At 48.6% G+C, this 27,643-nt stretch overlaps 1 protein-coding gene across 2 annotated transcripts in view; it reads left to right on the top strand.

Moving 5' to 3' along the window:
- The window catches only part of Ints7 (integrator complex subunit 7), a 51,850-nt gene extending 27,738 nt beyond the window's left edge, over positions 1-24,112 (top strand). The window contains exons 9-20 of one of the 2 annotated variants that reach the window (XM_055609196.1): positions 1,313-1,447; positions 2,724-2,821; positions 6,460-6,699; positions 10,079-10,216; positions 11,356-11,562; positions 16,511-16,705; positions 17,116-17,219; positions 18,465-18,533; positions 19,619-19,751; positions 21,011-21,049; positions 21,384-21,569; positions 23,040-24,112. In XM_055609196.1, the coding sequence (XP_055465171.1) occupies positions 1,313-1,447; positions 2,724-2,821; positions 6,460-6,699; positions 10,079-10,216; positions 11,356-11,562; positions 16,511-16,705; positions 17,116-17,219; positions 18,465-18,533; positions 19,619-19,751; positions 21,011-21,049; positions 21,384-21,569; positions 23,040-23,330 (1,835 nt within the window). In that variant the 3' untranslated portion in view covers positions 23,331-24,112. Of the gene's footprint in view, positions 1-1,312; positions 1,448-2,723; positions 2,822-6,459; positions 6,700-10,078; positions 10,217-11,355; positions 11,563-16,510; positions 16,706-17,115; positions 17,220-18,464; positions 18,534-19,618; positions 19,752-20,950; positions 21,050-21,383; positions 21,570-23,039 lie in introns of both variants that reach the window. The other variant, XM_055609195.1, reaches the window with a different exon arrangement.
- The last annotated feature ends 3,531 nt before the right edge of the window (positions 24,113-27,643 follow it).

Genomic DNA, 27,643 nt, shown 5'->3' with positions numbered 1-27,643 from the left:
TGAAGATACTGTTACACAAGGAATATTCTAAAAAGTCAGCAATAAGTTTATGCTGATTTGTGAGATTTGGAGAAATTACTGTTTTCTTTGGGCTTTTCTGCTCCCTTCCCAACAAATTTCTTGTAGTATATTCTATAAGAGGAAAAAAAATGTGAAGTTATAAAACATCATGTGAGCAAGAAAAGCAGTGGCTACACCCTAGGAGTTCATTTTCCACAGTTCTGAAAAAATTGGTTGTATAGTTTCAGCTCTGTAATGTTTTATCCATCGTAAAGCACAAAGATCTCACCTAACGGGTGTTGTCACATCTAAACAGCAATCAGTAGGTGGTTATACATGTTACCATCGGGGCTCCTGCCTGTTGTGTTTTCAGCAGTGTCGACTTCATGCTCGAGGATGAAGGTCTTCTTGGTGAGACAGACAGGTTGAAGTTGTCAGGAGTTGTAAGAGGAATAAAAAAGGCAGAGATCAGCTGGGTGTGGTGCCTCATGCCTGTAACCCCAGCACTCAGGGAGGCTGAGGCACGCAGATCTCTGAGTTTGAGGCCAGCCTGGTCTACAAAGAGAGTTCAGGACAACCAAGGGCTGCACAGAGAAACCCTATGTAACTGGGGAGGGGGGAGGAAGCAGAGCTTTGATTGTTCCTGAGGCTCACACACTGGAATCAGGAGCCTGTCTCCTATAAATGAAGGCCTTACCTCACAAACTTGGAAATCTGAGTTTTAAGAATACTGTAGAAGAGTGCTGAGTGGTCAGCTAGTTTTATGACCATGATGATGGGCTACGAAAAGCCTTTGTACTTGTTTCTTTTGTCAAAATAGTTAATTCCCTGATTCCAGTACCCTTGATAGCTGCGTGTTCATGGATTCTTATGTGAACCTTTTGAGGTATAGCGTCAGCTATTTGGGGCAGAAAGGAGCAAGCAATGTGTTCTTCTTTGACCTTGCTTTATCTGACGAGGATGACAGTGGCGTCATTCGTTTGGATGGGAATCCATCAACTCCTGAAGTGCAGCGTATAGTTGTCTTGGCTTCTGCACTGTTTCTCAGTCAATTTTCAGTAATGTTTTTATGGAGAAAGGCCTAGATTGATTTTAAAATTCAGTCATTGAAAAATGGGATGGCACACCCTACCTTACCCCAACCAAGGAGGAAGAAATGGTGGTACTGTATTTTCAGTGGAGTCAGGTAGAAAATACTGTTAATCTACGAGAGACTTTCTCATAAAACTAAGAACACTGAGCCTCCAAGCTGAACTGCTTTCTTGAACCATATGAATGAATTGTGATGTGTTGCTTTTCTATGCTTGTTTAGGAAATGTAGGTTCTTCCCCCAGTTCTTCTGATTTAGTCAAATTAGCCCAAGAGTGCTGCTACCATAGCAACAGGGGCATCGCAGCTCATGGAGTGAGAGTGCTGACGAATATAACTGTGTCTTGTCAAGAAAAAGGTAAGTGTGCGCAGGACTGGCTCCTGTGGCTCCCGAGAGCAGTGTGAACAGACCTCTGCGGCCGGGCAGCCCAGTCCCTCGATTTTAGCCGGTGTGCACTGATCTGCAGTTGCATCCATCTACAGTGTGGTAATGCAGGTGTCTTAGGCCGCCCGGCCGCCGTGACTGTGGAGGTGAAGTGTCTCCTGGGCATTGCCAGTTCCCCTGTTCACCGTGCTGTGTGCGGTGCGGGGACAGTCGGCCTGCATGAGACAGGCACTCCCCTGTCACTCAGGTTAGCCGCGCGCTCACAGAGCAGGTGCTCCTATTTAGAGGGGCCTGAGCTGCCAGGAGCATGCTTTTAGAGTTTCTTAGCCTGCGTCTCTAGATACATGTAACATTGAGCTGACCTGCGCAGACAGAGAGGAGGCATTTTAGTATCCCTCTGACATCGTTAAGTGTAAGGCTTGAAAATTTTCATGCCTGCATTCAAGAACGGGAAGTGCACTTTGACCAGTGTATCTGCCTCAGTGTTCATGTTGCCCCAAGCTCAGCAGCCTCCTCAGCACTGTCCCCCCACCTCCTGTTTCTGTACTGTTTGCCAAGGTCCTACAGTAAGCTGGGGAAACTGACTCAAGGTAGACATTCGATTGATTTGAGCACTTAAGCCTAGTTTTAAAACAAACAAACAAAACACATTTCTTGCATGTGTGATGGGAGACTGCCGTGTGTTCGAGGTGACCTAAATTACTTGTGGTGTTTACAGCCCCAGGTCCTCCAGGCGTCTTACAGCACGGTGCTGCAGCTGCAGGACATACCCAGAGCTTGCTGGGCCTCCGCGAGAGAGGCTGTTAGATCACTGGAGAACGCACCTGCTTAGTCTGTGTCTGACAGGGCCCGGTGTTGTGCTCCTGCTGTTCTTCTTAACCACTGAGCCATTTCTCCAGCACCCCTAGTATTTTTGCTAGCTGAGCTGATAGTAATAGTTCAGTTTTTCTTCATAGCTTCGTGACTTTACCTGTTGATTTAATGTGCGTACTTTATATATCTTCAATAATGTGGAGTTAAAGAAGGTATTTGAAGAGAGCCTTTATGTTTCAGAAATACTGCATGTGATTTTAGAAGGTCATTTTTTAAAGTTTGAAAACACAAGCACAGTGCTCATATTTTGATTGTTCTTTCCCCCTCTCGAGGAAAGTTAGATTTGCATGTTTGTTTTCGCCATTAGGCTTGATGTCTTCTCTCTGCGTGTGCTAATCTTCCCCTGACCACCCTAAGGCCTACTGTTTTCTTCCAGATCTGTTGTCGCTGGAGCAAGATGCTGTCTTCGGCCTGGAGTCCCTTCTGGTGCTGTGTAGTCAGGACGACAGTCCGGGTGCTCTGTCCACTGTGAAGGTGAAGACACCACTCACTCGGCGCCTGCTTCCATAGCCTACAGTGGACACTGATTCCTAGTGCAGGCCTTCTCCTCTGCCATTGCTCCCCAGTTAAAAGGCAAACTCAGCCAGGGACAAAGTGTGAAGGTTAGCTGGAGGTGTCCCTACTGTGACACAGTAGGCCCTAGACTTAACCCACAGGCAGTAGTTTTTCATCCCCTGGCTTAAACATTTGCCCTTGACATTCGCTTTAAAAATTGTCACAGTGTAGCTCAGGCTGGCCTGGGATTGCCCTGAAGTGTGTAGCCCAGGATTTCCTCAAAATGGAAACAATTCTTCCACACTGCCCTCCAGAGTGTTGGGACTACAAACATGTACTACGGTGCCCAGCTTGGTAAACTGGCCTTTCAACTGGTAATATCCTAAAAGGAAAACAAAATAGAGGTCAGAGGCTTGGTATGTTTTTGCTGAGCTATGTTTATTAAGGTGCTGGGGCCTCCTCTGGTGGTCACTGGCAGTATAAACACCAGAGCTCTTGACGCTCTCAATCTTCGATAACCTTGAATTGAGGGTGAAATAAAAACCTGATAAAATTACTAGGTATTAATGTCTGAGTATTTACCAATTTTTGGAGTGTAGAAGTTTTAGTTCCTAAGCAAAGGGAAAACCTGTGGATAAGAATTTTCCCCTTCAGGTGCTGTGGAGATGGCTTAGCAGTTAGTGTTTGCTTTGCTGTGCAAGATGGAAGGCGGATCCCAGAGTGTGTGTGAACGCCGGGTGGATGTGGTAGCTGTGTGACCCCAGCTCTGGGATAGAAACAACAGACTTGTAGCGAGCTGGCTAGCAAAGCAGCTGTGTCCAGAAGCTCTGGGCCAGAGAGGGAAGGGGGAGGGAGACACGGAGGTGGGGGAGGGAGAAGGCCACGAAGAGAAGGTGGAAGCGCCAGTGAGAAGATCCCTCGGGAGTCGCTTAACCGCAGGCACACATGCAGACACATACATGTGAAAAGAGGAAGGGTTTCTGGTTTGTTTGTTTTTCTTTTTAATTTTATTTTTCTTATTAGTTACATTTTGTTAACTCTGTGTCCCAGGGTTTCTGTTTTTAAATAATTTTCACCTCAGCCCAGCAGTCTAGTACTGTTGAGGAAGGACAGAGACAGGATGTTAGGAGTTTGAGGTTGACCTGGCTGTCAGTTAGTTTAGGCCTCCCAGACTATAGGGTAAGACTCTTCGTTGTTGCTACTTATTTTGAGATTCTAATACAATTACATTATTTCTTTCTTCCCTTTCCTCCTTCCACACCTTCTCATATACTAACTCCTGTTCTCATTCAGATTTATGACCTCTGTTTTTCCTTAATTGTCACGTATGTGCATATATATATTCCTAAATACATCAATGCTACCTGCTACCTGTATTGTTCTGCATTGTGTTACTGTATGGCTCTTTTCCGGGCTGACCAGTCCGTGTGCTTGTCCCTGGGAAGACTGCCTCTCCCACTCTCAGTTCCTTTAGGTGCCTGTGTTCTTTCTGTAGAGTTGAGGCCTCTTGGGCTTTCCCCTCCTCATGTTATGTCTGTTGTTGTTGTTGTTGTTGTTCAGGCCATGTTTAGGGAGATGTGTTGGTGAGATTTCAAGGATGTAGTTCCTGACATTTTTAGGAGACACATTCTCACAGCAACTCCCTGATCCTGTCACTTTTTAACTGTCATTCTGCCCCTCTTCCATAGTGTTCTCTGAGCCTTAGGTAAGGTGGTTGTAGATACATCCATTAAGACTGGCTCAACTCTGCATTTTGAGGGGTAGTTTTTGTTTGTTTGTTTGTTTGTTTGTTTTGTTTTTTGGTACTGGTCGTCATCTGTTGCAAAGAGACATTTCCTTGATGAAGGATGAGGCCTGTCCGTATCTGTAAATCAAATATTGAAAATGTAGTTAAGGATTATGCCACTTAAATAAAGTTGTAGGTTCTCCAAGATACATGACTTTACAAGCCCTGGGGAGTTGGCTGGATGTCCAGTGCCAGACATGATTTCCCTCTTGTTGAGGGTCTCGGGTCCACGTAGAGCTGTTGGTTCCTGAAAAGGCATATGTGCCACTGTTGCAGCCTTAGGTTCACTGTGTCGTGTTGGTCATTGTTGTGGCTCACTGTGTTGTCACTGAGTAGGACTGTTGGCTGCTTCCATTCTTTGGACGCTTGCCTGGAACCATCTGGTACCGCAAAAGCTAGTTCTCAGGAGCAGGCTTTCAGGTCATTTCCAGCTCAGGAGCCTCTGGGCAATTACAGATTAAGATTCTGGATTTAGAGTGACTGTGTGAAGAGGCTCAGGAAGGTTCCAGGTAGACACTCTTCCATCTGCAGTAAGATGTTTCAGCAAGGAACTGTAGCGCCAGGCCAGGGCAGGAAAGCCCTCGCTGTAAATGTGGGAGCAGAGCTAGTGAGAGCAGAGTTGAGAGTGATTGCTTTGAGTGGAACCTTGAAGAATGAGTTCCAGGAATTAGGCAGGATTGTTGAGCCTAAACAAGCAGTATTTACAGACAACTCAGGCCTTTCATGTGCCTTCATGAAAGGATGGTATCTGAATGACTAATTACAGAATGGGAAAGTATAGAGCTGTTGGATCTGCTTGCTAAAGAGCTTGACTTAGTAGGCGGAGACATTAGAATGTTTAGGTCGTACATACAAGCCTCCCGTTGTCCTTATCTGTTGTGTCATATGTGCGCGGCTGTTGAAGATGTGTGTATGTATTTCTTGAAGTGTGTTTCCCTCATATACTTACCAGAAAATTAAGGCTTAGAGGGAGAAAGAAACATGCTCAAAGCTACCTAGCTAATGAGGGCAAAGTGATCACCTTTGTGTTCGTCACTGTCACATGTGCGCTCGCCACACTGACAGCTTGCGTAGTGTAGTGTGAAGGGAAGACTGGGGAGCCCATTTGTCCTAGAGATTAGAACTAGGGAGACATATGTGTCATCATAGAAGAATGGGAGGGAGCTAATGGTGAGTTTTAGACACATGATCAAAGAATCATCGGGAAAGCGAGAGGCTTCCGTGTTGTTAGTTTCATTAGCTAGGGTAATGGGCGGGTGGTAAACTCGGCCTAAGGGAGAAGCTGCAGCTGTCAGGTTTTAGGTGTCAGTTGAGCAGTAAAGGAAAATTGCAAGGATCTTCCTACAGTGATGCTCACAAAGTGCAGGTTGAGGGTGTCTGAATCCAGATCATCGGTAAACTGAGCATGCATTTGCAGAACATCGAGCTTAGAGATGCTCCGTCACCACCCTGAGATCCACCGTGGGGGGGTGAGGAGCCAGGGAGCTGGGTTGGTTCCCATGATTCCATCTGTCTTTTGAATACTCTGACTTGAGTAGTTGGTGTACATTCTGGACTTGCTTCAAGCATAGTGCACTTCCTAGTCCTGGTGTGGATTTAGTGTCTTGTGTTTCTTATGGAGAAGACACTGAGCCTACAAAGAGCATGCCCTTGAATGCCAAAGTTTGTACAAGGTGTCCTCCTTTAAAGTTTCCTACGGGATCCTTAAGGTGCAGCCAGCGCACTCTCCACCTCAGCCCTTCACACTAGGGATTGCTGCCTCATGCATGCCAGGCAGGCCCTCTGTCAACAGCCGCAGCCGGCAAACGGGTGTTTTCTGTCTCCTGTACAGATTGCTCTCAACTGTATGGTCAAGCTGGCCAAGGGCCGGCCCCATTTGAGCCGGTCGGTGGTTGACACTTTGCTGACTCAACTGCACAGCTCTCAGGATGCGGCCCGGATCCTCATGTGCCACTGCCTGGCAGCCATCGCCATGCAGCTCCCGGTGCTGGGGGACGGAATGCTTGGTGACCTTGTGGAGCTCTACAAGGTGATTGGACGATCAGCCACAGACAAGCAGCAGGAACTTCTGGTAAAGAACTGTGTTTGAAACCTGCTGTAAATGACACTAGGAGCCGTCTGCTGGGAGACAGCTACAGCAGCACTACTGTTCGCCTTGGGTTGGAAAGCAGACAGGTTAAAGTAGTCACGTAGGGCTAGAGTTAGAGGGCTGTGCTACAGCGCTGCCCAGAGTGTGGAAGGCCCTAGCTTCTGCCGTCACAGTGTTGAAAGATAAGGCAGTGCCCGTAGCTTCTGTTTGTTTATTTTGTAGTTCTTTTCTGACACAGTCTGACCATATAGCCCAGGTAGGCAGTCCTCTGGCCCCAGATTGCTGGCTGGGATTGCAGTCATGAATCCCTGTACCTGGCTACCTGGAGCTTTTTCTAGAAGTCAAACTCCCACTTCACAAGTTAAGTGCCAGAGCTGCCCAGAATCCCAAAGCTTGTAAGCAGCATTGGATTTTTAAGTAAGGACATTCGGAGAGCAAAGCTTATGCTAAAATTCCCAGTACCGGAAACATATTTGGTCACAAGCATTTCAAATAGAGGCCCTGAGCCTGTTATCGTTTGGTTTAGAAGCCATCTCAAATTTAGGCTTAAAACGTTTTTTTTAGCTGAGCATGGTGGAACATTTCCTAACATATTCCTAACACTTTGGAAGGTAGAGGGCTAGAGTATTAGGAGTTAAAGGATAGCCTCAGCTGCATACAAACAAAATACAGTATTGTCAACTTAGAAAATGTGTTTAAAATGCAAAAATGAATATAAACTAGTCCTGGTACAAAGGTGGCTTAGGAAGGAGCAGGAGCAGTGGACGTCTCCAAGGCTGATGAGCGTTGTAGAGCACGTGAAAGAATAAGGTGTAGGGGAGCAGGCGCCTCCATGGAGATTTGCACGGAGGACTGACACTACTTTATTATGTGTTGTCTCAAACAGTGCCCTGGGAACTCACTGGCAGTGCTCATGATAGTGATTTCATTCAGTGACCACAGCAGGGATCAATGGTACAAAGACCTCTTTAACCAAGTTTGAGTTTTTTTCCTTTTTTTGAAAATAGATTTTTTTTTTCTCACATAATATATTGTATTTATGGTTTCCCCTCCCTCTATTCCTCTACTACTTTTTCCCTCCAAACTGGATCCATCCCCTTTGTGTTTCTCATTAGAAAACAAACAAGCTTCTAAAGGATAATATAAGATATAAGATAAAAATGAACATATTGGAGTTGGACAAGACAAATAGAAGGAAAAGAGAAGACACAAGAATTAGAGACTCACTGGTTCAAACACTCAGGAATCCCATAAAAACTCTAGACTGGGAGCCATAGTTATATGCAGAGGGCCTGGTGCAGGCCCCTGAGACCAGGGCAGGCTGCCTCAGTCTCTCTGAGTTCATACGAGCTTTGATCATGTTGCTTTAGAGGGCTTTGTTTTCTTGGTGCACTTCTGGCTCTGACACTCCTCTGCCTCCTCTACTGAGAGTTCCCTGAACCCTGAGGGGAAGGATTTAATGGAGACACCCCATGTAGGGCTGAGTGTTTCAAAGTCTCTCACTCTCTGCATGTCTTAGCAGTTTTGTTTATTAAAGTGGCATTTGAACTAATGATCTCTATCCTTTTTATTAGTACTACTAAAGGCAATTTTAAAATGTAAAACATGAGGGTTTTGTTGTGGTGGTTGTTTTGTTTTAATCTAAGAAGGAATACAGTAAAATGTTTGCATCTGTAACTTTGCTGAAAAAAAAAAATGGTGCTAGGCAAGGTATGCCTTTAATCCCAGCATGAGGGATGCAGAACAAAGGCAGCCTGGACAGCAGAGTCAGTTCTAGGACCATGAGAACCCTATAGACACATGTCTTAAAAGAAAACAGAATTAGCTCCATAGTTACAATCTACCCCGTCTCCACCCTGTTGTAATTACTTGTTGCTATGATAGGTAAAGAGCATCTTACCGAGGAGGGTTATTTGGGCTCACACATTTGTTCATCGTGGTAAGGAGGGCGTGGCTAGAGGAGCCTGAGAGGGTGGTCACATGACAGGTGACATCAGGAAGCAGATTGCCTTTTGGAGTGCCCCACTTGTTACCTGCTGGGAGGTCAGGATGAGTCACCCCACCTAGTTAAACTGCTCTGGAAACCCTGTTTCAGATACACTTGAGATGAGAATCCATGATGTCCTGGTCAGGGTTCCCACTGCTGCGACAGAACACCTTGACCAGAGAGCAGCGTGGGGAGGAAGGGTTTATACTTCCACAGCACTGTTCATCATGGGAGGTGAGGAGAAAAAGGAGCAAAATGGGTTTTCTGTTGACAGTTATTTCACTTAGCATTTTCAAGTCATTAAGCAATTTAATCCTTTAATTTGGAGCACTGCTTATAAAGCAGGTAATTAGAGAAAATGATCCCAGCTAAAGACAAATGAATTGTATGAATAGGTTAACTCTCCCTTTTGTTAACTCCTGGGGAAACAACCTTTTTTTTTTAAATTTTTTATTTAACTTTTATTAATTACACTTTATTCATTTTGTATCCCCCTATAAGCCCCTCCCTCCTCTCCTCCCTTCTCCCCTCCCTCCTCGCTTCCCGATCCCACCCTCCCTCCCCTTTCTGCATGCATGCCCCTCCCCAAATCCACTGATAGGGGAGGTCCTCCTCTCCTTCTTTCTGATCTTAGTCTATCAGTTCTTATCAGAAGTGGCTGCATTGTCCTCTACCGTGGCCTGGTAAGGCTGCTCCCCCCTTAGGGGGAGGTGATCAGAGAGCAGGCCAATCAGATTATGTCAGAGGCAGTCCCTCTTCCCATTACTATGTAACCCACTTGGATACTGAACTGCCATGAGCTGCATCTGTGCAGGGATAGAAACAACCTTCTTGAGTGTGATCTCACCCTTTCTGTGCTGCTCTTGGATAAGTTCGGTATGTGCTCCACAGCAATCTACACAGTGTTTTGCATATTTTAGCTTTATGGGCGGTGCTATAAGTCAGCTTTCGTGGTTTGCCTGACTTGCTAGTAGTTTATATTGATCTCTGATTCCACTGGTGTATCTCACTGTGTGATCTGATCAAAATTCATTTGTCCTTAGCTATGTTCATTTTCTCTAATTACTTACTTTACAAGCAGTGCTCTGAGTTAAAAAATGAATTGCTTAAGACTTGAAAGTGATAAATAAAATGACAACAGAGAACCCATTTTGCTCCTTTTTCTCGTGCTTATGTAGTGTTTTGCATCGGTGTGCACACTCAAGCTCCGAGGACAGCTTTAGGAAGCCAGCTCTCCTCCACTGTGTAGCTCTGAGCTGTTGCACCGGGGTCGGCAGGCTTGGCCATGGTTACCTGCTGGGCCGTCTCCCTGGCCTGATACGCTTAATCTTTCATTTTTACCTTGGTCTTTAACATATCTGTTTTACTTGTTAGGTAAGTTTGGCTACTGTGATTTTTGTAGCGAGCCAGAAAGCCTTGTCTGCGGAGGTGAAGGCAGTCATCAAGCAGCAGCTGGAGAGTGTCTCCAGTGGGTGGACTGTGTACCGGATTGCCCGGCAGGCTTCCAGAATGGTATGGCTTCCCTCCCGAGTGGAGGTGCTTGGTGGGACGTCAGGGCACACATCTTACTGGATGTGCTCGCAGTCAGAGCCCACAGCACAGGAGGAAGCTGTCTCAGGCATATCATGGCCCTTTTAAAAGGAAAGCATGTAATTGGAGCTTCCTGGTGGTTTCAGAAGGTTAGGCTGTTATCATGATGGCAGAAGGTGTGGCTGCAGACAGGAAGGTACTCAGGAAGTGTCTGAGAGTTTTATATCCCGACCCACAGGCAGCAGGCTGAGAGACCCTGAGCCTGCCATGACTTTCTAGACCACCCCACTGATATATCTATGCCAGTAAGGCCACACCTTGTCATCCTCGTAACCTCCTCAAGCAGCTCCACTCCTTGGGGACTCAGCACTCAGACATGAGCCCGTGGGGCCATCCATTCTCGAGAATTGCTTGCTACTTATGGGCTCTGAGGGTGGCGAAGGAGACGACCGAGGTTAACTTTCCTCTTGAGAGGTTACTGTGTTCTGCTTGTCAGTGGAATAATAACTGGTGGCTGTGTGAGTCCGGGCAGAGTTAGCATGACTTCTGCTTTACCCAGGGCCGCTTCCCACAGGCTTTCTCTGTCGTTATTTTCAGCACACACTTTTCTTCTCATTCTTTCTCCAACCTGATCATTGGATTTCTGTAAGAAATACAAAGTGTAGTTAGTACAGAAACCTGGAGCTTTGGTCCAGAGAATAGTGTGTGAGGAGCCAGGCTCCGCTGGGGAAGGTGCCACTGTGTCATCTCCCACAGGGGGCCCTGGGCTGGACCGCTCCGTGCACAGCATGCCATGCTGGCACTGCAGGAGCCTGTGCGCCTCTGCCTCGTGGTGCTCTGCCCCTGGACTCCCTCTACCTCCTGACAAGCGCCTGCAAAGTGATGCACACAGGCTTACAGTGTGTGTTTTACACTAAAATTCTGCCCTGGCTTACACTCGCTCTACTTAATTTCTTGTGGGAACTGTTTTAGTAGAGAACTGAGGCATTCATTCTGTTTTTCTGAAGAAATGCTTAGACTGCCTCAAGGCCTTTCGTAATAGGCGATGGGGGACGGGGCTGGCTCTGGGTTTGTCTTTGATTTGCTCATTGTGGAGCCTCACCTTGAACTCTCTCTCTCAGGGCAACCATGACATGGCCCAAGAGCTCTACCAGAGTTTGCTGACGCAGGTGGCATCAGAGCACTTCTACTTCTGGCTGAATAGTCTGAAGGAGTTCTCACACGCGGAGCAATGTCTGACTGGGCTGCAGGAGGACAGCTTCAGCTCAGCACTTTCTTGCATTGCTGAGTCTTTGAAATGTTACCACAAAGGGATCGCCTCCTTAACGGTGAGTCCTCTCCCAGTCGTGATTGGTGTGAGGTGCTCTCCTCTCACTTTGACAGTTTGTGATACCTGTCACAACGTCAGATAACACATACACACGGAAATAAAACTCTTGTCAGCATTCTTAGGCTGACGAGCTTCTTCCTGCCGATTCTTAGCTGGTAGGATGCTAGCTGGGACAGTGCCTCCATCAAGCAAAGGCCCCTCTCCTCCCTCCTGTCCGGCTGCTCGCCCAGAGAGGTTTTTGCAGGGTGTTCTGTAGGTGCTGAGGATTGAACCTGGAGCCATCTGCACGCTGGGTGGATACTCTGTCACAGCATCCCCAGGAACGCTTACTTCATAATAACTTCCTGATACTGTGACCCTTTAATATGGTCCTCATGTTGGGGTGACCCTAACCATGAAATCATTTTCATTGCTACTTCATAACTAATTTTGCTACTGTTTTGAATCATAAAATGTAAATATCTGTGTTTTCTGTGGTCTTAAGAGGCTCCTGTGAAAGAGTCATTTGACCCCCAAAGGGGTCATGACCCACAGGTTGAAAGCCACTGCTTTATACTAAGAAAGTCCTAATGTGCCCCTGTTTAACCCTCTGTGCTTTCCGAAACAACAGTCAGTCGCATACAATTCTTACTGTGCCAGGAAAGGATTGCAGAGAGGAAACCCTTAATATATCTTATTTCTTGACATTTTTACCAGTTTCTTGAAATGAGTTGCATCCCTAAATAAGAACTTAATCCCTAAAAAGAGCATTTTTTTTATTAGTCAAAAGGTCTTTCTTCTTTGAATGTGAAGAGGTTATGCACTCAGCATTAAACATTTTTAAAGTATTGTTACCCAACTAAAAGAATTGTATGTGTTGAGCTGGGGCCTGTTTGCATATGTTTATAACATTTTAAATATTATTAAGGCCAGGCCATTCCAAAAGCAGTGTTCCGAATGAAACTAAGAATGGATGTCATAGAGAGACTAGCTATGCAGACAACTGTGGTACATTTGAAATCATACTAGAACTAATGGACAGATATTTAAAACAAGAATACATAAAGATCCATCTCACCCCTCACAACCCTGAAGTTCAGGCTAATCTCTGAGCAGCCTCTCCAGCCCACTTCCATTTTAAAGGGCAGCATTGATCGTTCTAGAAAAGGAAGGGTTGTTAGGCTTAGGTTGTCAGGCTAATAAATCATAGAAATTTTAAAGGTGAGATTACAGGTTGGGGTAGTAAAATTATTTGGTTTTCTAGTTTATGTAGAATGGGAAATAATCGTTCAATGGTAAATGGAGTGGTGTGGTGCTCAGCCTGGCAGGTCTTCCAGGGGATCTCGCTCTGGTTCCCAGCACTCACAGTGGCTCCAGCCCTGGCACTTCCTTTCCAGTGGGTCCAGTGCCTACTGACAAAACCCTTGGTTACAGAAAAATATTTTTTTTAATCTGCTAGGCAGATAGATTCACATTAAGTGAGGCAGATAGAAGTGGTTTTATGAAGAATCTGTTGAACATTTAGCACTCTTCCGGTTTTATGCATGAGCTCCTTTGTCGTAGACTGGACTTTGTGGATTCAGTGTCCCTGAGGTAGGGCTTTGGGCTGCAGTTTTTCTCCTTCTGAAATGTATTCAGCACATTACAAAAACAAGAGAGAAGTGAGAAGGATTCAAAATTTTGTGTTTATTATGTCCCTATGTGTGTGCCAATAGCAGCGCAGTGTTTAATTCCCAGTGTAATGCTTTATAATAGCGGGTTCTTGCTTCCTAGAAAGGAAGATTGTGCGTGTGTAGGCGCTAGGTCTGAGACTCGGCCTGGCAGGTGCCCAGCCCTGGCTCTACCCTTTTTTGCAGTGGGTGGGATAGGAGCACATACTCTAATTCACAGAGCGAGAAAGTGAGACGGTATGCCCGGTCCCGAGGCAGGGATAGGTCTGGGTGTGAATACAGTTTCAGTTCTGCAGTATAAGAAGGGTGACTGTGCTTACACAACCAAGCACATACTTAAAAGTAGCTAAGATGACAACTTTGTTACTGTTTTTATCCATCCATTTTCATGCCTTTATCAGTTTTTTTTTTCTATTTTAGTCTAATTATATCTAACACAAATATGACTGTTTAGGGGGAAAGGCCTGAAAAAAGCAGTGGAGTGGAATGTAGCCACTGAGGTGGGTTAGGACTGCTTTTCCAGAAAGGAACTTTGTTTTTCCTTTTCCTGGGACTGTGCGATTCTGACTATTGATGGCGGGCGTTCTCTGTCTCTGCTAGCCTGAGAGCCTGTCTGAGCGTTAGCCCAGAGTTGAGAAGAGTAAATGATGTCTCTGTCTCTCTGTGACACTGGCAGACTCACACAGTGTAGGCTGTGTCTCCCGACACTCCACCCCCGCCCGTCTTTTAGGAACTGTGACCTGTTAACATTGGCCATGACACACACTGGTCTTTGCTGGGTTCTATACTAACGCTGCTTTTCCCTCTCTGTAACACACAAGCTCATCACCTCAGGTCATCAGTCGGGCCTTCCCAGCTTCTTCCTCTCATGTTTTAGCGATCGTGTTAGAATGTTAATGCCCGGGCCTTTCGCTTTTCAATTATGTAGCCCTGTCATATACACTTACTTGTACTCCCGTCTCTTCTAAAATTGGTAACAAACAGTAAGTTGAAAATAGTGAGTAGAGGTGAGAGAGCTGCCCCGCTAGAGGGCCCAGGCTTGTCTCCTAGCTCCCACATCAGGTGACTCAATTTCCTGTGACCCAGGGCAGCTAAATCCCTGTACTGACCTCAGTGGGTACTGACACATACATGGTAGACACACACACTAATTTAAAATATTCATTTCAAATTAAACTTACTTCTATTTTGCATGTTTAGCCTGCATGTGTGCCTCTGGATCCCAGGCATGCCTAAGGAAGTAAAAAGAGGGTGTCAGAGCCCCCGGAAGCTGGAGGTACAGGTCGTTCTGAGCTGCCACATCGGTGCCGGGGATGCACCTGGGTCATGTGGAAGAGCAGCCAGTGCTGCTGATCCCTGAATCCTCTCTCCAGCCCAGAGATACACGTTAGAAATGGCAAGTAACAGCTGAAGAGGCAGAGGGAAGAGAACTATCTCCTTCCATCTTCCTACAAGAGCAAATCAAACCTGACCTTAAAAACAATTGAAATAGTCTCTTTAGTGTCTTAAATATGAGCTGTTTCATAGTTAAAGTATTGAAAGGATAAAAAAGTTAACATGGGGACTGCCATGAGAGATGGCTCAGAGGTTAAGAGCACGGGCTGTTCTTCCAGAGGTCCTGAGTTCAATTCCCAGCAACCACATGGTGGCTCACAGCCATCTACAATGGGGTCTGATGCCCTCTCCTGGCCTGCCACATATATGCACACAGAACATTCATACATTAAATAAAGAAAAATTTAAAAGTCAGTACAGTCAAATACTGAGCATAGTTGATATTTCTCCAGCATACACAGTGCTTCAAGGCTTGTAGTAGGAGATGGTGCAAGCAAATGGTGCTTCTGTGGAGGATCAGGAGCAGCTGTATACATTCTGCTGGTCAGTTACAAAGCAGGTGCGCCACAGAGGATGGCGTGTGCAGCCTGGCCGGATGGGCGTGTGTAACCGACTCCTAGAAGCCAGCTCACATTCCCTGCTTCCCTCTGATAGAATACCGTGAGATGGTACTAAGAAGCCACACCAGTGTATCTGCAGCAGCCATCTTACAGAGAAATGCTGGTCCACCTGGCATCCATCTGCTGCTAGATTAGCATAGTTTCAGTGTGTGCTTTTTATTGAAAATAGATTGCTGGCTTCTCTACTAGGATGTTGCGGACAGTTGGAGGTTGTGGTAGTTCTCTGCTGTGCTGCTGGGACTTAGTCCACTGTCCGCTGTGAACGGCTTCTTCCCTGCTCTTGGAAACTTCTCTCTCGTGCTTCCATCCTTCAGAACCTTTGTGTGTGATCATCCATCTCTGATGTTCTCTTTTTCTGCAGCGCCAGCTCGGAAACTCAAGATACTGTGCAGTAGAAGGCAGCTTTGGCGCATGGACCTATCTAGAAACATGTTTCTCCTGCTTTGTCTTCTTTTCCTCACAGCCCACAGTTAGCAGTGGCGACAGAAAGTGCAGATTAGGGAGGTAGGAAGGGTCAGGAGTAGGGAGATGACCCTGCCCGTACAGCCGCCTGTGGTGTCTCACTGCTTGGCAAGTGATGGGCTCCATGTAGGCAGTGAGGAACCGCTGAATGTCAGCACCATGTTCAGGTTTTCAGGCTACCAACAGTGAGCTCTGAGGTCACGTGGTTCTCATGGCGGTTTAGGTGTTTACCTGTCCATGTTATGACTTGTGCATAAACTGACAAGGCATCCTCTGTGGCTTCCAGGAAGATGGATTCCAAGACACATAGGGTGGCATAGCTGTCCCAATCCTTGGGTGCGCAAGTGCCCATTGCGAAGAAAGGTTCAGCTTTACATACACTCCACGCACTCTCCGTGTGCTTTAGATCATGCCAGGTGATGTACAGTCCTCGTGGCCCGTAACTGCTGTGTGCTGCCATGTTGTGCTAAAGCAGCCTGAGATGTTTTATGGAGAAGAGACGGGACGCGGTCTGTTCACATTCCGTTCATGTAGTTTTTAAGGCATTTATTAGGGCATTAATAAAAGCAATATGAAAATATTTATTCACTTTTCCCCCCTGCTCCCTTCCCTACCCCTCAGGAAAGGGGAGCTTGTCAAGCCGCATCAGGACTGAGTGGGTCCTCTTCCCCTCAGAGACTCGTAGCCAAGCATTGGGCAAAGTGTAGGGAGTATTGTGGAAAAGTGAAGGGATGGCTAGAAGGACCTGAGATGGCAGAGCTCCAAAAAGTCCAACAAAACCAAGTCCTCAGTGCATTGTTTTCCTGAGCAGTTTTTAATTAGGCTTGGTTGAATCAAAAGAGGCAGGTTACTCAGTGTAAAACCTCTTTCTTTATTCCAGGCCGCCAGCACACCACTGAATCCTCTAAGCTTTCAGTGTGAATTTGTAAAACTCAGGATTGATCTTCTCCAAGCCTTCTCGCAACTCATTTGTACTTGTAACAGCCTGAAGACAAGCCCTCCCCCTGCCATCGCCACAACAATCGCCATGACCTTAGGAAATGATCTTCAGAGGTGCGGCCGGATCTCCAATCAGGCATGTCTCAATTTCTCCCCATCGTGGATATTGTGAAGAGAAAGGTTGTACAAATTAAAATCAATGGTTTGTGTCAAATACCTACTCACCTGTATAGCTAAATTGAATGCTATGTTATTTCAATAGCCCCAGTGCTATGTATTATACAGCAAGAACGGAATGACACTGAACAGCTGGAAACATCTGTAACAGTGTTAGGTACCTTAGTAAGACTTTCAGACACTAAAATGCAGGTGTCTTTCTAGATAGCATAAGTAAATTACTAAGCCCTGTGAACACTGATAATTTCATTAGCCATCTCTGTTGATTTAATGTGATAAAGGTATGAAAAGGACAACTCAACTTTTACTTGAACTGTTATCGAGGTCGAGTTTTCTGTTCTTTAATTTGAGTTTTTCCCTTCTTTGTAGATGAAGCAGTCCATGGACGAATTCCGAAGCCTTGCTTCCCGGTACCGAGATCTCTATCAGGCTTCCTTTGATGCTGACTCAGCAACTCTGAGGAACGTAGAGCTGTATCCTGTATTGCTCAGAATTCATTGTTCTTGGGAAGCCTTCTCTGTTATTTAGAGTAAATTTGTTCAACTAAAAACACAGATTAAAAAATCCTCATATTTAGTGATTTCCTCCTTTGAAATTTAGGAGGAGCAAAATTGCTTTTTTTTTTCTCTCTCTTTCGTTTTAGTTTTTCAAGACAGGGTTCCCCTGTGTATTCCTGGCTATCCTGTAACACACTATATAGACCTGGCTGGCCTGAAACTCAGATCTGCCTGCTTCTGCTTCCCAAGTGCTGGCATCAAAGCATCTTAGCTCCAGCCCTTCTTCTGGGCACTGCTACAACTGTCCCTCAACCCCCTGAAGCTATCTGTATTTCTTATTAGCACCTTCCAGTCTCGCTGCTCTGAGGCTGTCAGGCTTGTGGGTAGGTTCTTGGAGTTTTTGTTTGTCGACTGATTGAAGCCTAGTGAATGCTCTGGGTGTGCTACCATACAGGTGTGTGCATGCAGGCGACTGTGCATGCAGCTTTGTGTCTGCACAAAACAGCAGGGTAGGCAGACTGCCTGAGTCACAGCTGAGGAGCCAGCCAAAGAAATTTCCGCAGCTGGTTACCCTCTCTTCCTCCTCCTTGTCCCTTCACCCCTTCTCTTCCTCTCTCCTCCCTCCTTCCTTCCCTGTGTCAATGAAACTTAGTTGTTTCCTTGTTTGTAACTCCCATGAGGTATTGCTGTACCTAAGGTGAAAATCAGCAGAGGTGCCGTGGGGCATGAAGGAGCGTGCCTGTGGCCCTAGCCACGTGGGAGGCTGAGGCAGGAAAATTTTATGTTCAGAGCCCTTCTTGGCAATTTCTGAAAAAAATTGATTTTTCTATTTCTTTTTGGTGTTTTAAGGCAAGGTCTCTGTGTATTCCTGGCTGTCCTAGGACCAGGCTGGCCTCGAACTCAGAGATCCTTCTGAGTACTGGAATCAAAGGTGTGTGCCACCATGTCCGGTTCTCAGATTTTATGAAAGCAACTTAAAGGGGAGTTGATGGTTTTGTACGGGGTCCTGAAACATCCTGCCTGGGACAGGATGTAAATCTAAACAGTGTGCATCCCTCATGAGCGTGCACGGGGGGGGGGGGGGGGGGGGGGGGGCGGGGGGGGGGGGGGGGGGGGGGGGGGGGGGGGGGGGGGGGGGGGACGCAGACTGTAAAAGGGCTGACTGTCGGTACTCAGACAGGAAATGGCCTCAGGCTTACACATGTGACCTTAACATGCCAGACAGCAGCAGAGCTGCCTGCTGGTAGCCCATGCCATAGAAGCCCTGGTTCTGGACCCAGAATCAGCAAAGTAAGTTGAATCACACTTTCTTTATAAAGTTTCAAAAGCTCTTACCTGATTGTCGCAACAGTGTCCTGGAAAGAAAAGAAAACCAAAGTGTTCTTCCTGGTTGCCTCGGGTCACGGGGCTAGGATAAAAAGATGTGGCGGGTGCTCTTCCCTCTGCATGCACATCATTGACCTAGAAAGACGACTGAGAAAGGATTGTTTAAATAGAGCACTTTCTTGTATGATTAAGCTTTGGTAGGGAAATTTAGTTAGTAACTCCAAGCTAAACTTGAGTTTCTGGTTTCCCAAACCCAAAGCTACTCCTCATTTGCTTTATTAATATTCTTTCCCTTCCCCCAACAACTAATTGCTCAGAACAGTTGTACTCGTTAAGGAAGAGCGGGAGAGCAGTGTGTGGAGTACCGCACCGCGGTCACCCTGTCTGAAGCCAGGGAAGCCTGTCTTCGTGCAGCCTTGGCTCCCCGAGTGGCCTCTGGCCTAGATCTCTGTCGTCTCCGTGAGGGTGTCAGACTCAGCTGCACAGCTCTTCTCCCACTCGCTGCATATAGTGTGGAACAGAACCCTGGAGTCAGGCAGATGTGAGCACAAGTGTGTTACCACTGTCAGCTCCCAGTGAGGCATGGCCGTGCACCAGAGGCACAATTCCTTCCTCCCCGGCAGCAGGCAAGCATCTAGGCTGTTTTCTAGCATGCTCTGTCCCAGCAGCCCCTGCTCATCTCGGTGCTTTTCACTCTGCATTCACACCATCCCTCCACGCGTGATGGGGCGCTGAGCTGGTGATTTGTTAGCCTTGTTGATTCTGTGATGTCATGTAAAGATGTTGCCCACTGGCCCCTTCTCCGGTGCTGCCTTCCTGTGTGCTGACAAATACACAGGAGTATTTGCGAGTAGTTAACAATTTGTAGTCAGATTTGGGGTTAAATTCCAGTTTGTTGCTTATGGTGACATGACTGTAGACAGATTAACCTTGTCTGTGAGTAGAAGAACTTTGTAAAAGATGAAGCGGGCCGTGACATTCTTAGACGTGCATGGAGTGTGGGAGGGATCACTGCTCAGGTGGACTAGCTGTGCTGGTCTCTACCTCAGCTTCCAGGAGTACGGGTGCACGGGAGCCGCCCACGCCGACAGCGAGTACGAGAGAAGGATGATGACCGTGTGCAGTCGTGTCCTAGAGGAGGTGGGGTCGCTCAACCGGAAATACGCCCCCGTTTCCTACATGGCAAGTAGATTCATTTTATGCGTTCTTTTCATTGGGGAGGGGGATTTTTAAAATACACCTCTGGCACTTTATTTTTTCTGAAAACTTGACCCAAGGCGGCTAGGACACCCAGGGTCTGTAGCTGTCAGTGGGCCTGTGTGGTCGGAGCTGCCATTCTGACGCTGCAGAGCCTCTCGCTGTCCTCACGTCTTGACTGTTGAGCACATCTTTATGCACTTGCCCATCACATCTCAGGGTTAGGGTCAACACACCGTCTCCTGACTGCGTGGTCGTGGTCACACTAACTTAGTAGAGCTTGCTCATGTAGGTGCAGACCGGCTTTTTAAACCATCAGCTGAAGCCGCAGTGACTCATTACTCTCACTCCAGACCAGCTTTAAAACTATGTCAGTAACCAGTCATTTTCTCCCTGACCGTCCCCCCAAAGACAGATGACTGTAAGTCTGGCACACAGGCCTGGCACCCGTGCACCAATAGCAGGAGTTGGAGCTTTGAGCCTCACAGAGTTAGGGATAGCAAATGTTTCAGAGTAAGCGCAGCCCATTTCATTATAGTACAGTCTTGAGTAAAGGGCACAGAGTACTACCTCATTATAAAACAGGCGTCCTGGTAGATGACTGGTTTTGTCCAGACAGTGGCTAAAATAAGTGTCTTGGGCATCTTTAAGGTGGCTGATGTCAGCTGTGTTCAGTATATTCACACGTGTTGATACAGGGTGGGCTTTCAGTACTTTCAGCTTCTGTGGGCTCAGTTAAAGCATAATCCTGCCGGAAGACAAAGGACAGTGTCCATGATTCTGTCATGCTGCCAGGGTTGAAAACACACAGAAAATAAATTAGTAAATCTAATTTTTTTAAAAATGAAGAAAATGAAATAGAAATCTTTGATTGCAATTCTTTTTTAAATTTTGTTGTGTGTGTGTGTTGACTGGATGTTTCTTTGTGTGGCATGTGTGTGCCTGGTACCTGAGGAAGCAGAGAAGGTGTCAGATGCCCTGCTCACAGGGTTGTAAGCTACTGCGTGAGCTGGGAGTGGAGCCCATGACCTCCGGAGGGGCAGCCAGTGCGTTTGCTACTGACTGCATCTCTTGACATGCATGGCTGTGTTCCGTGTAGTTGTGCCTTCCGGCCGAGTGGAGTGTGCTCTTGAAAACGGTGGGAAGTTTGCGGGGCTTCTTTCAGCTGACCTGTCTCCCCCCAGCACACAGCCTGCCTCTGCAATGCCATCGTCGCCTTGCTGAAAGTCCCTCTCTCCTTTCAGAGGTACTTCTTCCAAAAGCTGCAGTCCACCAGCATCAAGGTAAGGCAGAAAACACATTTAAGTTTAATCAAATAGATTTAAGACCAGCCGGGGGGGCTGCAGAGGTGGCGTGCTGAGTGACGGCGCCGGGCACCAGTTCAGTCCCCAGGCCACGTGGTAGAAGAGAACAGCTACAAGATGTCTCTGTCCTGCACACATGTGCTGTGGAGGTCCCTCTGCAGGGTGGTGCCAAGCTCAGTGGGTCGTGGGTCCAGCTTGCTGCCAGGGACAGTCACGGGAGTGTGTCCGCCTGTTTCCCGTGAGGCACGCTGCTGGGTCTGTGGAAGGAAGGTTTGCTTGGGTTGCCAGCGCTAACCTTACTTTTCTATTCCAGCTTGCTCTGTCTCCTTCTCCCCGGAACCCTGCAGAGCCCATTGCTGTACAGAACAACCAACAGCTGGCATTAAAGGTAGAAGGCGTGGTCCAGCATGGGTCTAAACCAGGACTCTTCCGCAGAATTCAGTCTGTGTGTCTAAATGTGTCTTCCACACTACAGAGTAAATCCAGCCAAGACTACAAGGTAACTCACACAAGGCAGTGCTGTGCAGGGTTCTGGCTCCAGGTGGGACACATGCTCCGTGCTCGTGCGGCGTCTGTGAGGGTCTTCCACAAGGATCAGGGGTTATAACTCAGCAGCACAGCTGGACCTTGGGGAGACTGTTGGTCAGTTTTCTTCTTTGCTTGGGTCAGCAGACAGAGCATCCCAGCAGACAGACAGACAGAGCATCCCAGCAGACAAACAGAGCATCCCAGCAGACAGAGCGTCCCAGCAGAGATCAGTACAAATCCTGTGGCTCTGCACACGGTGTGGCGCCTAGCTGTGGGCCACTCAGCAAAAGCTGTGTGAGCCTGTGCCTCTGATTGCCCCCACCCCACCCGTGTGATTCAGAGAGCCTGGCCCTGTGCTCCTAGCAGGAAAGCAAAGGGGCCCAGCGCCTCCCACCTGCTTCTTGCCCTGAAACCCTGTCGGTGAGACGCTACTCTGGAGCCATCTCAGGTTCCAGCTGCTCACGCAGCCTCCCATAGTGCAGTGTGTGCAGGGCAGGCCTGTCACCTCATCCCAAGGGAGCCTTGGGGAGTCCCATCCTCTAGGTGTCCTGAGGTAGGTAAGTGTTAGCACCAGTCAGATTGATGCTCCTGTCCAAATCAGGGTATTGCGTATGTGCCTCTGCAGTACCGCTTAGACATTTCCAGTTTTACAGTGATTTAATCCACAGGACCTGCCCAGGTTACTCTGGTGTGTTTGAACTAAGTCTGTGTAACAGGAGATGGGATGAAGGTTTCCAAGGGCTGGTGGGGAATGCTCAGTGGGTAAAGTGCCTTCTTGCAAGTGTGAGGATCTGGGTTCGACTCCCCAAAACCCAAGTACAAAGTTGACCCTAGGGGATTGGGTGAAGATGTGTAGATCAGCCACCCTGGCCAAATAAATCCATGAGAGCCAGGTTCACTGAGACTGTCTCAAGAACTGGAGCATGGTTGAGGAAAAACAACCAGCATTGACCTCTGGCCTCTGCTCTATGTGCAGACATGTCTGTATATGCGCGCACAGACACACATTTGCGTGCCCACGTGCATATACCCATACTGGCAAGTATATAATGTGTTCAAGAGTGTGTGCATACACAAACAGACAGCATTTCATTGGCATCATGGTTTTAGGCTAAAAAGCTGAGGGAAGGATGGGTCGGCACCATCACTCTTTTCTTTGCCGGTGTCCTCTCACCAAGTGCTGCTTCTGGCACGCTCGGCCTCCAGTCTCTTCCCTGCCTTTCTCTGGGTAGTGACAAAGGCACTCTGAGGTGTGTGGTTATGTGAACGATGGGCTGTGGACTGTTGACAGGACCCCAGCGCTCGAGTGGTCTGGGCTGTGGCCGGGCATGGGCATGGGAGTCCACACAGCTCATCCCGGTGGGCAGGCCTCTCCCAGCCTAGACAGGACCTGGCCCTCGAGAGCCCTGCATAGGGCTCTGCTGACAACACTGTCTTCCAGATCCCCCTCGACAGCGTGACCAATGAGATGGAGCAGAGGGTGGAGCCGCACAACGACTACTTCAGCACGCAGTTCCTGCTGAACTTCGCTGTCCTCGGGACGCACAGCATCACCGTGGAGTCCTCGGTGAGAGACGCCAATGGCATCGTCTGGAAGACTGGCCCCAGAACTACCATGTTTGTCAAATCCCTAGAAGACCCCTATTCCCAGCAGATCCGCCTGCAGCAGCAGCAAGCCCAGCAGCCTCTGCAGCCGCAGCCGCAGCCGCGCAGTGCCTACACCCGCTTCTAACCGTGCCACAAGCACACTGCACAGCCATCGGACCGCAGGGAAAATCTGTGTCTGGATGTGCGTTCAGTGTAAATGTTACAGTGTGAGATACAGGGCTCACTGACTTCTGAAGACTCTTTTTTTCTTAAAAGTTGACTTTAAGAGTGGCCTGGCTCGCAGCCAGAAGATTGCATTCTTCATCTGTCCCACACCTCGTGTGTTAGTTGTGTCATTTTCCTCTGGTTGCTGAGCTCTTCTTTCATGAACAGTCACAGATCGTTGGCATATTTGACTGTGTCCCTGCCAAACTGTCGTGCTCCCCGGCCCAGCCCTGGACTTCTGACGTGGCAGTGGGAAGTCTTATCCGGCCATGCACTGGGGCTTAGACGGCTACAGCACCTGCCTCGCGGACTGTGGGAGCCTCTTGCTGCTTCTCCGCCTCCTGCCCTGGAGCAGCGTTAGCTGTTTGTGTTCACTTTGACCGCAAAGCAGCTGCCTAGAGAAGGTAGAGGTGATAGCGCATTGTTTTTGTAACGCGTGACTGTATGTAGATTTTTACTGTCTCTCAGAGAAGTCGCTCGCATGAGTCTCCGTGTTCGGTGTGCTCCTTCCCTCTGGCGTCTGCTGGAGGAGGTGTTGGCTCTACAACTGATGTCTGGACAGCCATATCCGTGACGTAATCTCATCGGGGATGCTCAGGGAGCAGGTTCAAGGCTAGCCAGAAAAGCCCTGGGTACAGCTACCAAGGGTGTGGGCTGTGGGGAAACACATTTCCCTGTGCAAATAAATCCCTTAATGTCTTTGCTTGTGTTTTACTTTTTTTCTCTTCAAAGTCATACTGATTCATAAGAGGACTTGACTTTTTTCTTTATGGTGTTTGGGGGTTTGTTTCTGTTTCCTGTCCCGTTACCTCTGGGATTGAGGAGTGATTGCCGACGTGGGTTCTCCTGAGGTCACTTTGCTTTATGAGCTATTGCCCCGCAGAGCGAATTCTGCTTGTCATAGCACGTGCAGGGCTGCTGTGCCCACTGTAAGTGGCATCCCAGAGCCACCCAGCTTCGCAGTCTGCACTGGGTCAGCCCCTGGGGACGCCTGCCCGATGCCAGGAAGACCCGTGTGGGGCCCGCTGTGCTCTGCCAGATGGAAAGAGCTGAGTCGGTGTTAGACTTTGGCCTCTGCAGTGAGTCGTCCTGTCTGTCTGTGGGGTCAGACTCTAGTCTCTGCAGAATGACTGAATTAGGCTAGATTTCTCCATTCTAATTCAGTTCTTTCCAGTGACTAAAAACCAAAGATGAAAAAGTTGGGGGTGAATGGCGTAAATGCCAGAGGTTGAACCAAGGCCAAGGACCCCACTCACTCCGTCACCAGCCCAATTAGCACCCAGAAAAAGCACCTCCTTTGTTTCCAAGACAGGATCTCTGTGTAGCTCTGGCTGTCCCGGCAGGTAGACCAGGCCAGCCTCTTAACAGACTGCCTCTGCCGCCTGAGTGCTGGCATTAAAGGTGTGCCACCACACTTAAGCAGCTGATGTGGCGGTGAGTTCAGGTCTCTTTAACACTGCTTCACTGAAGAATTCTCCAGAAAGAAAGAATCTAGTAAGCCACCAATTTCTTTTTTGGCCTTCCCGAATTTTGTGTTATTAAAGGATTGTTGCTAGTTGTGGTTATAAACTCCTGGATTTCGTGTACTGCGGTCTCCCCCTCCCCCAGTGCAGATGTGGAGAGGAAACAGTGTAAAAGCAGGTCCTGATAGTTGAGCATGTGAAGTGGCTGTGAATGACCCCGTGCGTCCAGTAGACGCAGGACACGCGGGCTTTGTGCTCGGTACGGTGCGCACTGCATTTTTGTGTCAACCTTGAGTTGTTGCTCAGGGAGAGGATTGTGTTTATAATTTTGACACTAAGAACGAAAATAATTTTAAGAAGATAAACATGCTAGTTAGGAAATACGCCCGTTTCCCAGTATGGTAATGTGAGTACTAGGAAGCATGGCTCAAGGGCGGAGCTGCTTTTTCTTAGTTCGGAATGAGTACTGTGTGGGAGGCTGAGGGCCAAGCTGCCCACACTGAGACTTGAGCTGAGCGGGAGACCTTAGGGAATGTACTCACTGTGGCATAGGACTTTTGGTGATGAAACACCGTGAGCATGGGCAACTGGGGAAAGTTTACTTGGCTCATTTACCCTGAATCTCATTCCACTGACACAACCAAGGGAGGAACTCCAGCAGGCCAGAACCTGGAGGCCGGAGCTGAAGCAGAAGCCGTGTGGGTGCTGCTCACCGGCCTGCTCTGGGGGAGCCCAGGACCACAGCCCAGGGTGGCACCTCTGCCTGGGCGGGACCTCCCCATGTCCTAGGAACACGACCTCGGCTGGGGGGAGTCGCCCTAAAACCAGCCTCAAGGCTGCTGTGAGTGGCTGAGGGGACCGAGTGTCACAGGACGGCTACAGTGGAGCACGAGGCCGTGCCGTTGCTCACTCGGCATTGTCACCAGTGTTACTACTGTCCTGTTGCTTTCAGGGTTGGTGGTTTTGTTCTTTTTGAGAAGGGTCTCAAGTAGCCCAGGTTGGCCTCAGCCTTGCTGTGTGGCCGAGGCTGGCTGTGGCCTACTAACCGCGTCACCCTCAGGTGTGATGCACCAGGTGGCTGGGTCACCCTTAAGTTTTCTGCCCACACCATGCAGGCCACACTGAGCAGTGAGACATAAGTTTTACCTGGCCAAAGTGGGCTTTCTTACCACTGATGTGTTTAGAACCAAATATACAAAGAAAACTATAGGCACGCTTCCGTCAGGATGCCAATGGTGCGCTGGCTTTTTCTAGTGTAAATGAGCTCCCCCACGGGACCTGTGGCTCAGAAGGTAGGTGGCGGGTGTAACATAGGTCACGAGACCCTGGGCTCCATCAGATCAGAATTACACCAGGGGCTTGGGGTGGGGTGGCTCAGTGACAGAGCAGGCAGCCAGGCCTGGTCAGCAGCGAGGGCTCAGGCCTGCTCGTGACTCACTGGTGCCAGGCCCTCCAGCACAGCGCTTGATCGTTCTGTGCCAGCAGACTGGAGAATCGGCTCCCTGTTGGTACCTAGAACACAACCAGCCCTGGGCAACGTGGGAGCGTTCTGGAGGAGCTGCAGGGGCTGCTGGGCACGCCAGCTGCCCAGTCCCTGAGCTAGTGTGCGGGGACTCCCGCTTCTGGCTCCCCTTTGGTCAGACAGCCCACTGTAGCTGTGAGTGAGGTGAGGGCCCGTTACACACCAGATGAGGGCTGCTTCTGGTGGCCCCGGGTCGCTTGACAAACCTGCTCTTTTCACAGTGCTGCAGACGGAGCCTCTGCGGCTCACACGAGCCGGTGTGTGTTGGGGTGTAGTGAAGAGTCCGGTGCTTACGGGGTTTGCCCTCGCTGCCAGCAGCCCTCCAGCACGTCACCTTCTCCCTGGGAACCGGCTTTGCGTCAGCTTTGCGTCAGAGCCGTGTCTCACAGACTCTGCTGGACCCTCAGCCCGTGGTGCCTCAGTCTGAAGTGTCACAAACTGAGCTTTGAATTGTAACTGGGAACACAGCAGCTGCCACTCCTCTCCTCAACACTAAGAGCTGCAGCTGCTGTTTCCACAGACTAGTGAAATTCCTAAGCGTTGTGAGTTTACTTTTTAGGGAAGTTCCTCATAGCCCTGCTGGAGAGATGGCTCCGGTTGAGAGCGCCGGTTTGGAGAGGGCCCAAGTTCAGTTCCCACAAGGTCCATAACCCCTGCTCTCATGGATCTGACCTCTGCAGTCACGTGTGTGTGTTTCACACGTATCAGACACAACACTCATACACAGAAAATACATCTTTGCAAAATAGCACCCAGGCTTTGTGGGAATATCCCGCCCCCCCCCCCCCCCCCCCCCCCCCCCTCTGTATGACTGGTTTAGATCTGACAGAACAGAGGCCCACAGCGTGGTCTCCCTGAAGCACAGGCTGAGCACCTTTCAGAGAGCTCTGCTTCACTGCAGGGAACAGGCCAGCCAGACTGTCCTCTGGGGGGCGGGGATCAGGTTCCGAGGAAGCCTGCTTATCCAGCTTCAAGAGGAAGCTCTTCATTAGCACCTGGCTTACAGTCTGGGTGAGACACAGGGAGTGGCACAGCCCAAAGGTGACAGACTGGACCCTGAAGGGGAGACTGGCCCCGTCCAGCGGCGGGTACCTGCTAATGCTGCCCAAGCCGTGGGCCCTAGCTGGAACCAGCTGAGTTCACAGACTTGTCTGGATAAAAGCTTTCTCCTCCAGCCTTCCCAGCACACTGCGGCAGTCTTTCTCTATGGGATCCAAAGTCCTTTCCAGGAGCTATCGGGACCCCCAG

The sequence above is a fragment of the Psammomys obesus genome, unplaced genomic scaffold, assembly GCF_907164565.1.
Source record: "Psammomys obesus unplaced genomic scaffold, mPsaObe1.curated_primary_1811, whole genome shotgun sequence".
NCBI lineage: Eukaryota > Metazoa > Chordata > Mammalia > Rodentia > Muridae > Psammomys > Psammomys obesus.
The sequence above is the reverse complement of the archived record's forward strand: the minus strand, read 5'-3'. Positions and strand labels throughout refer to the sequence as shown.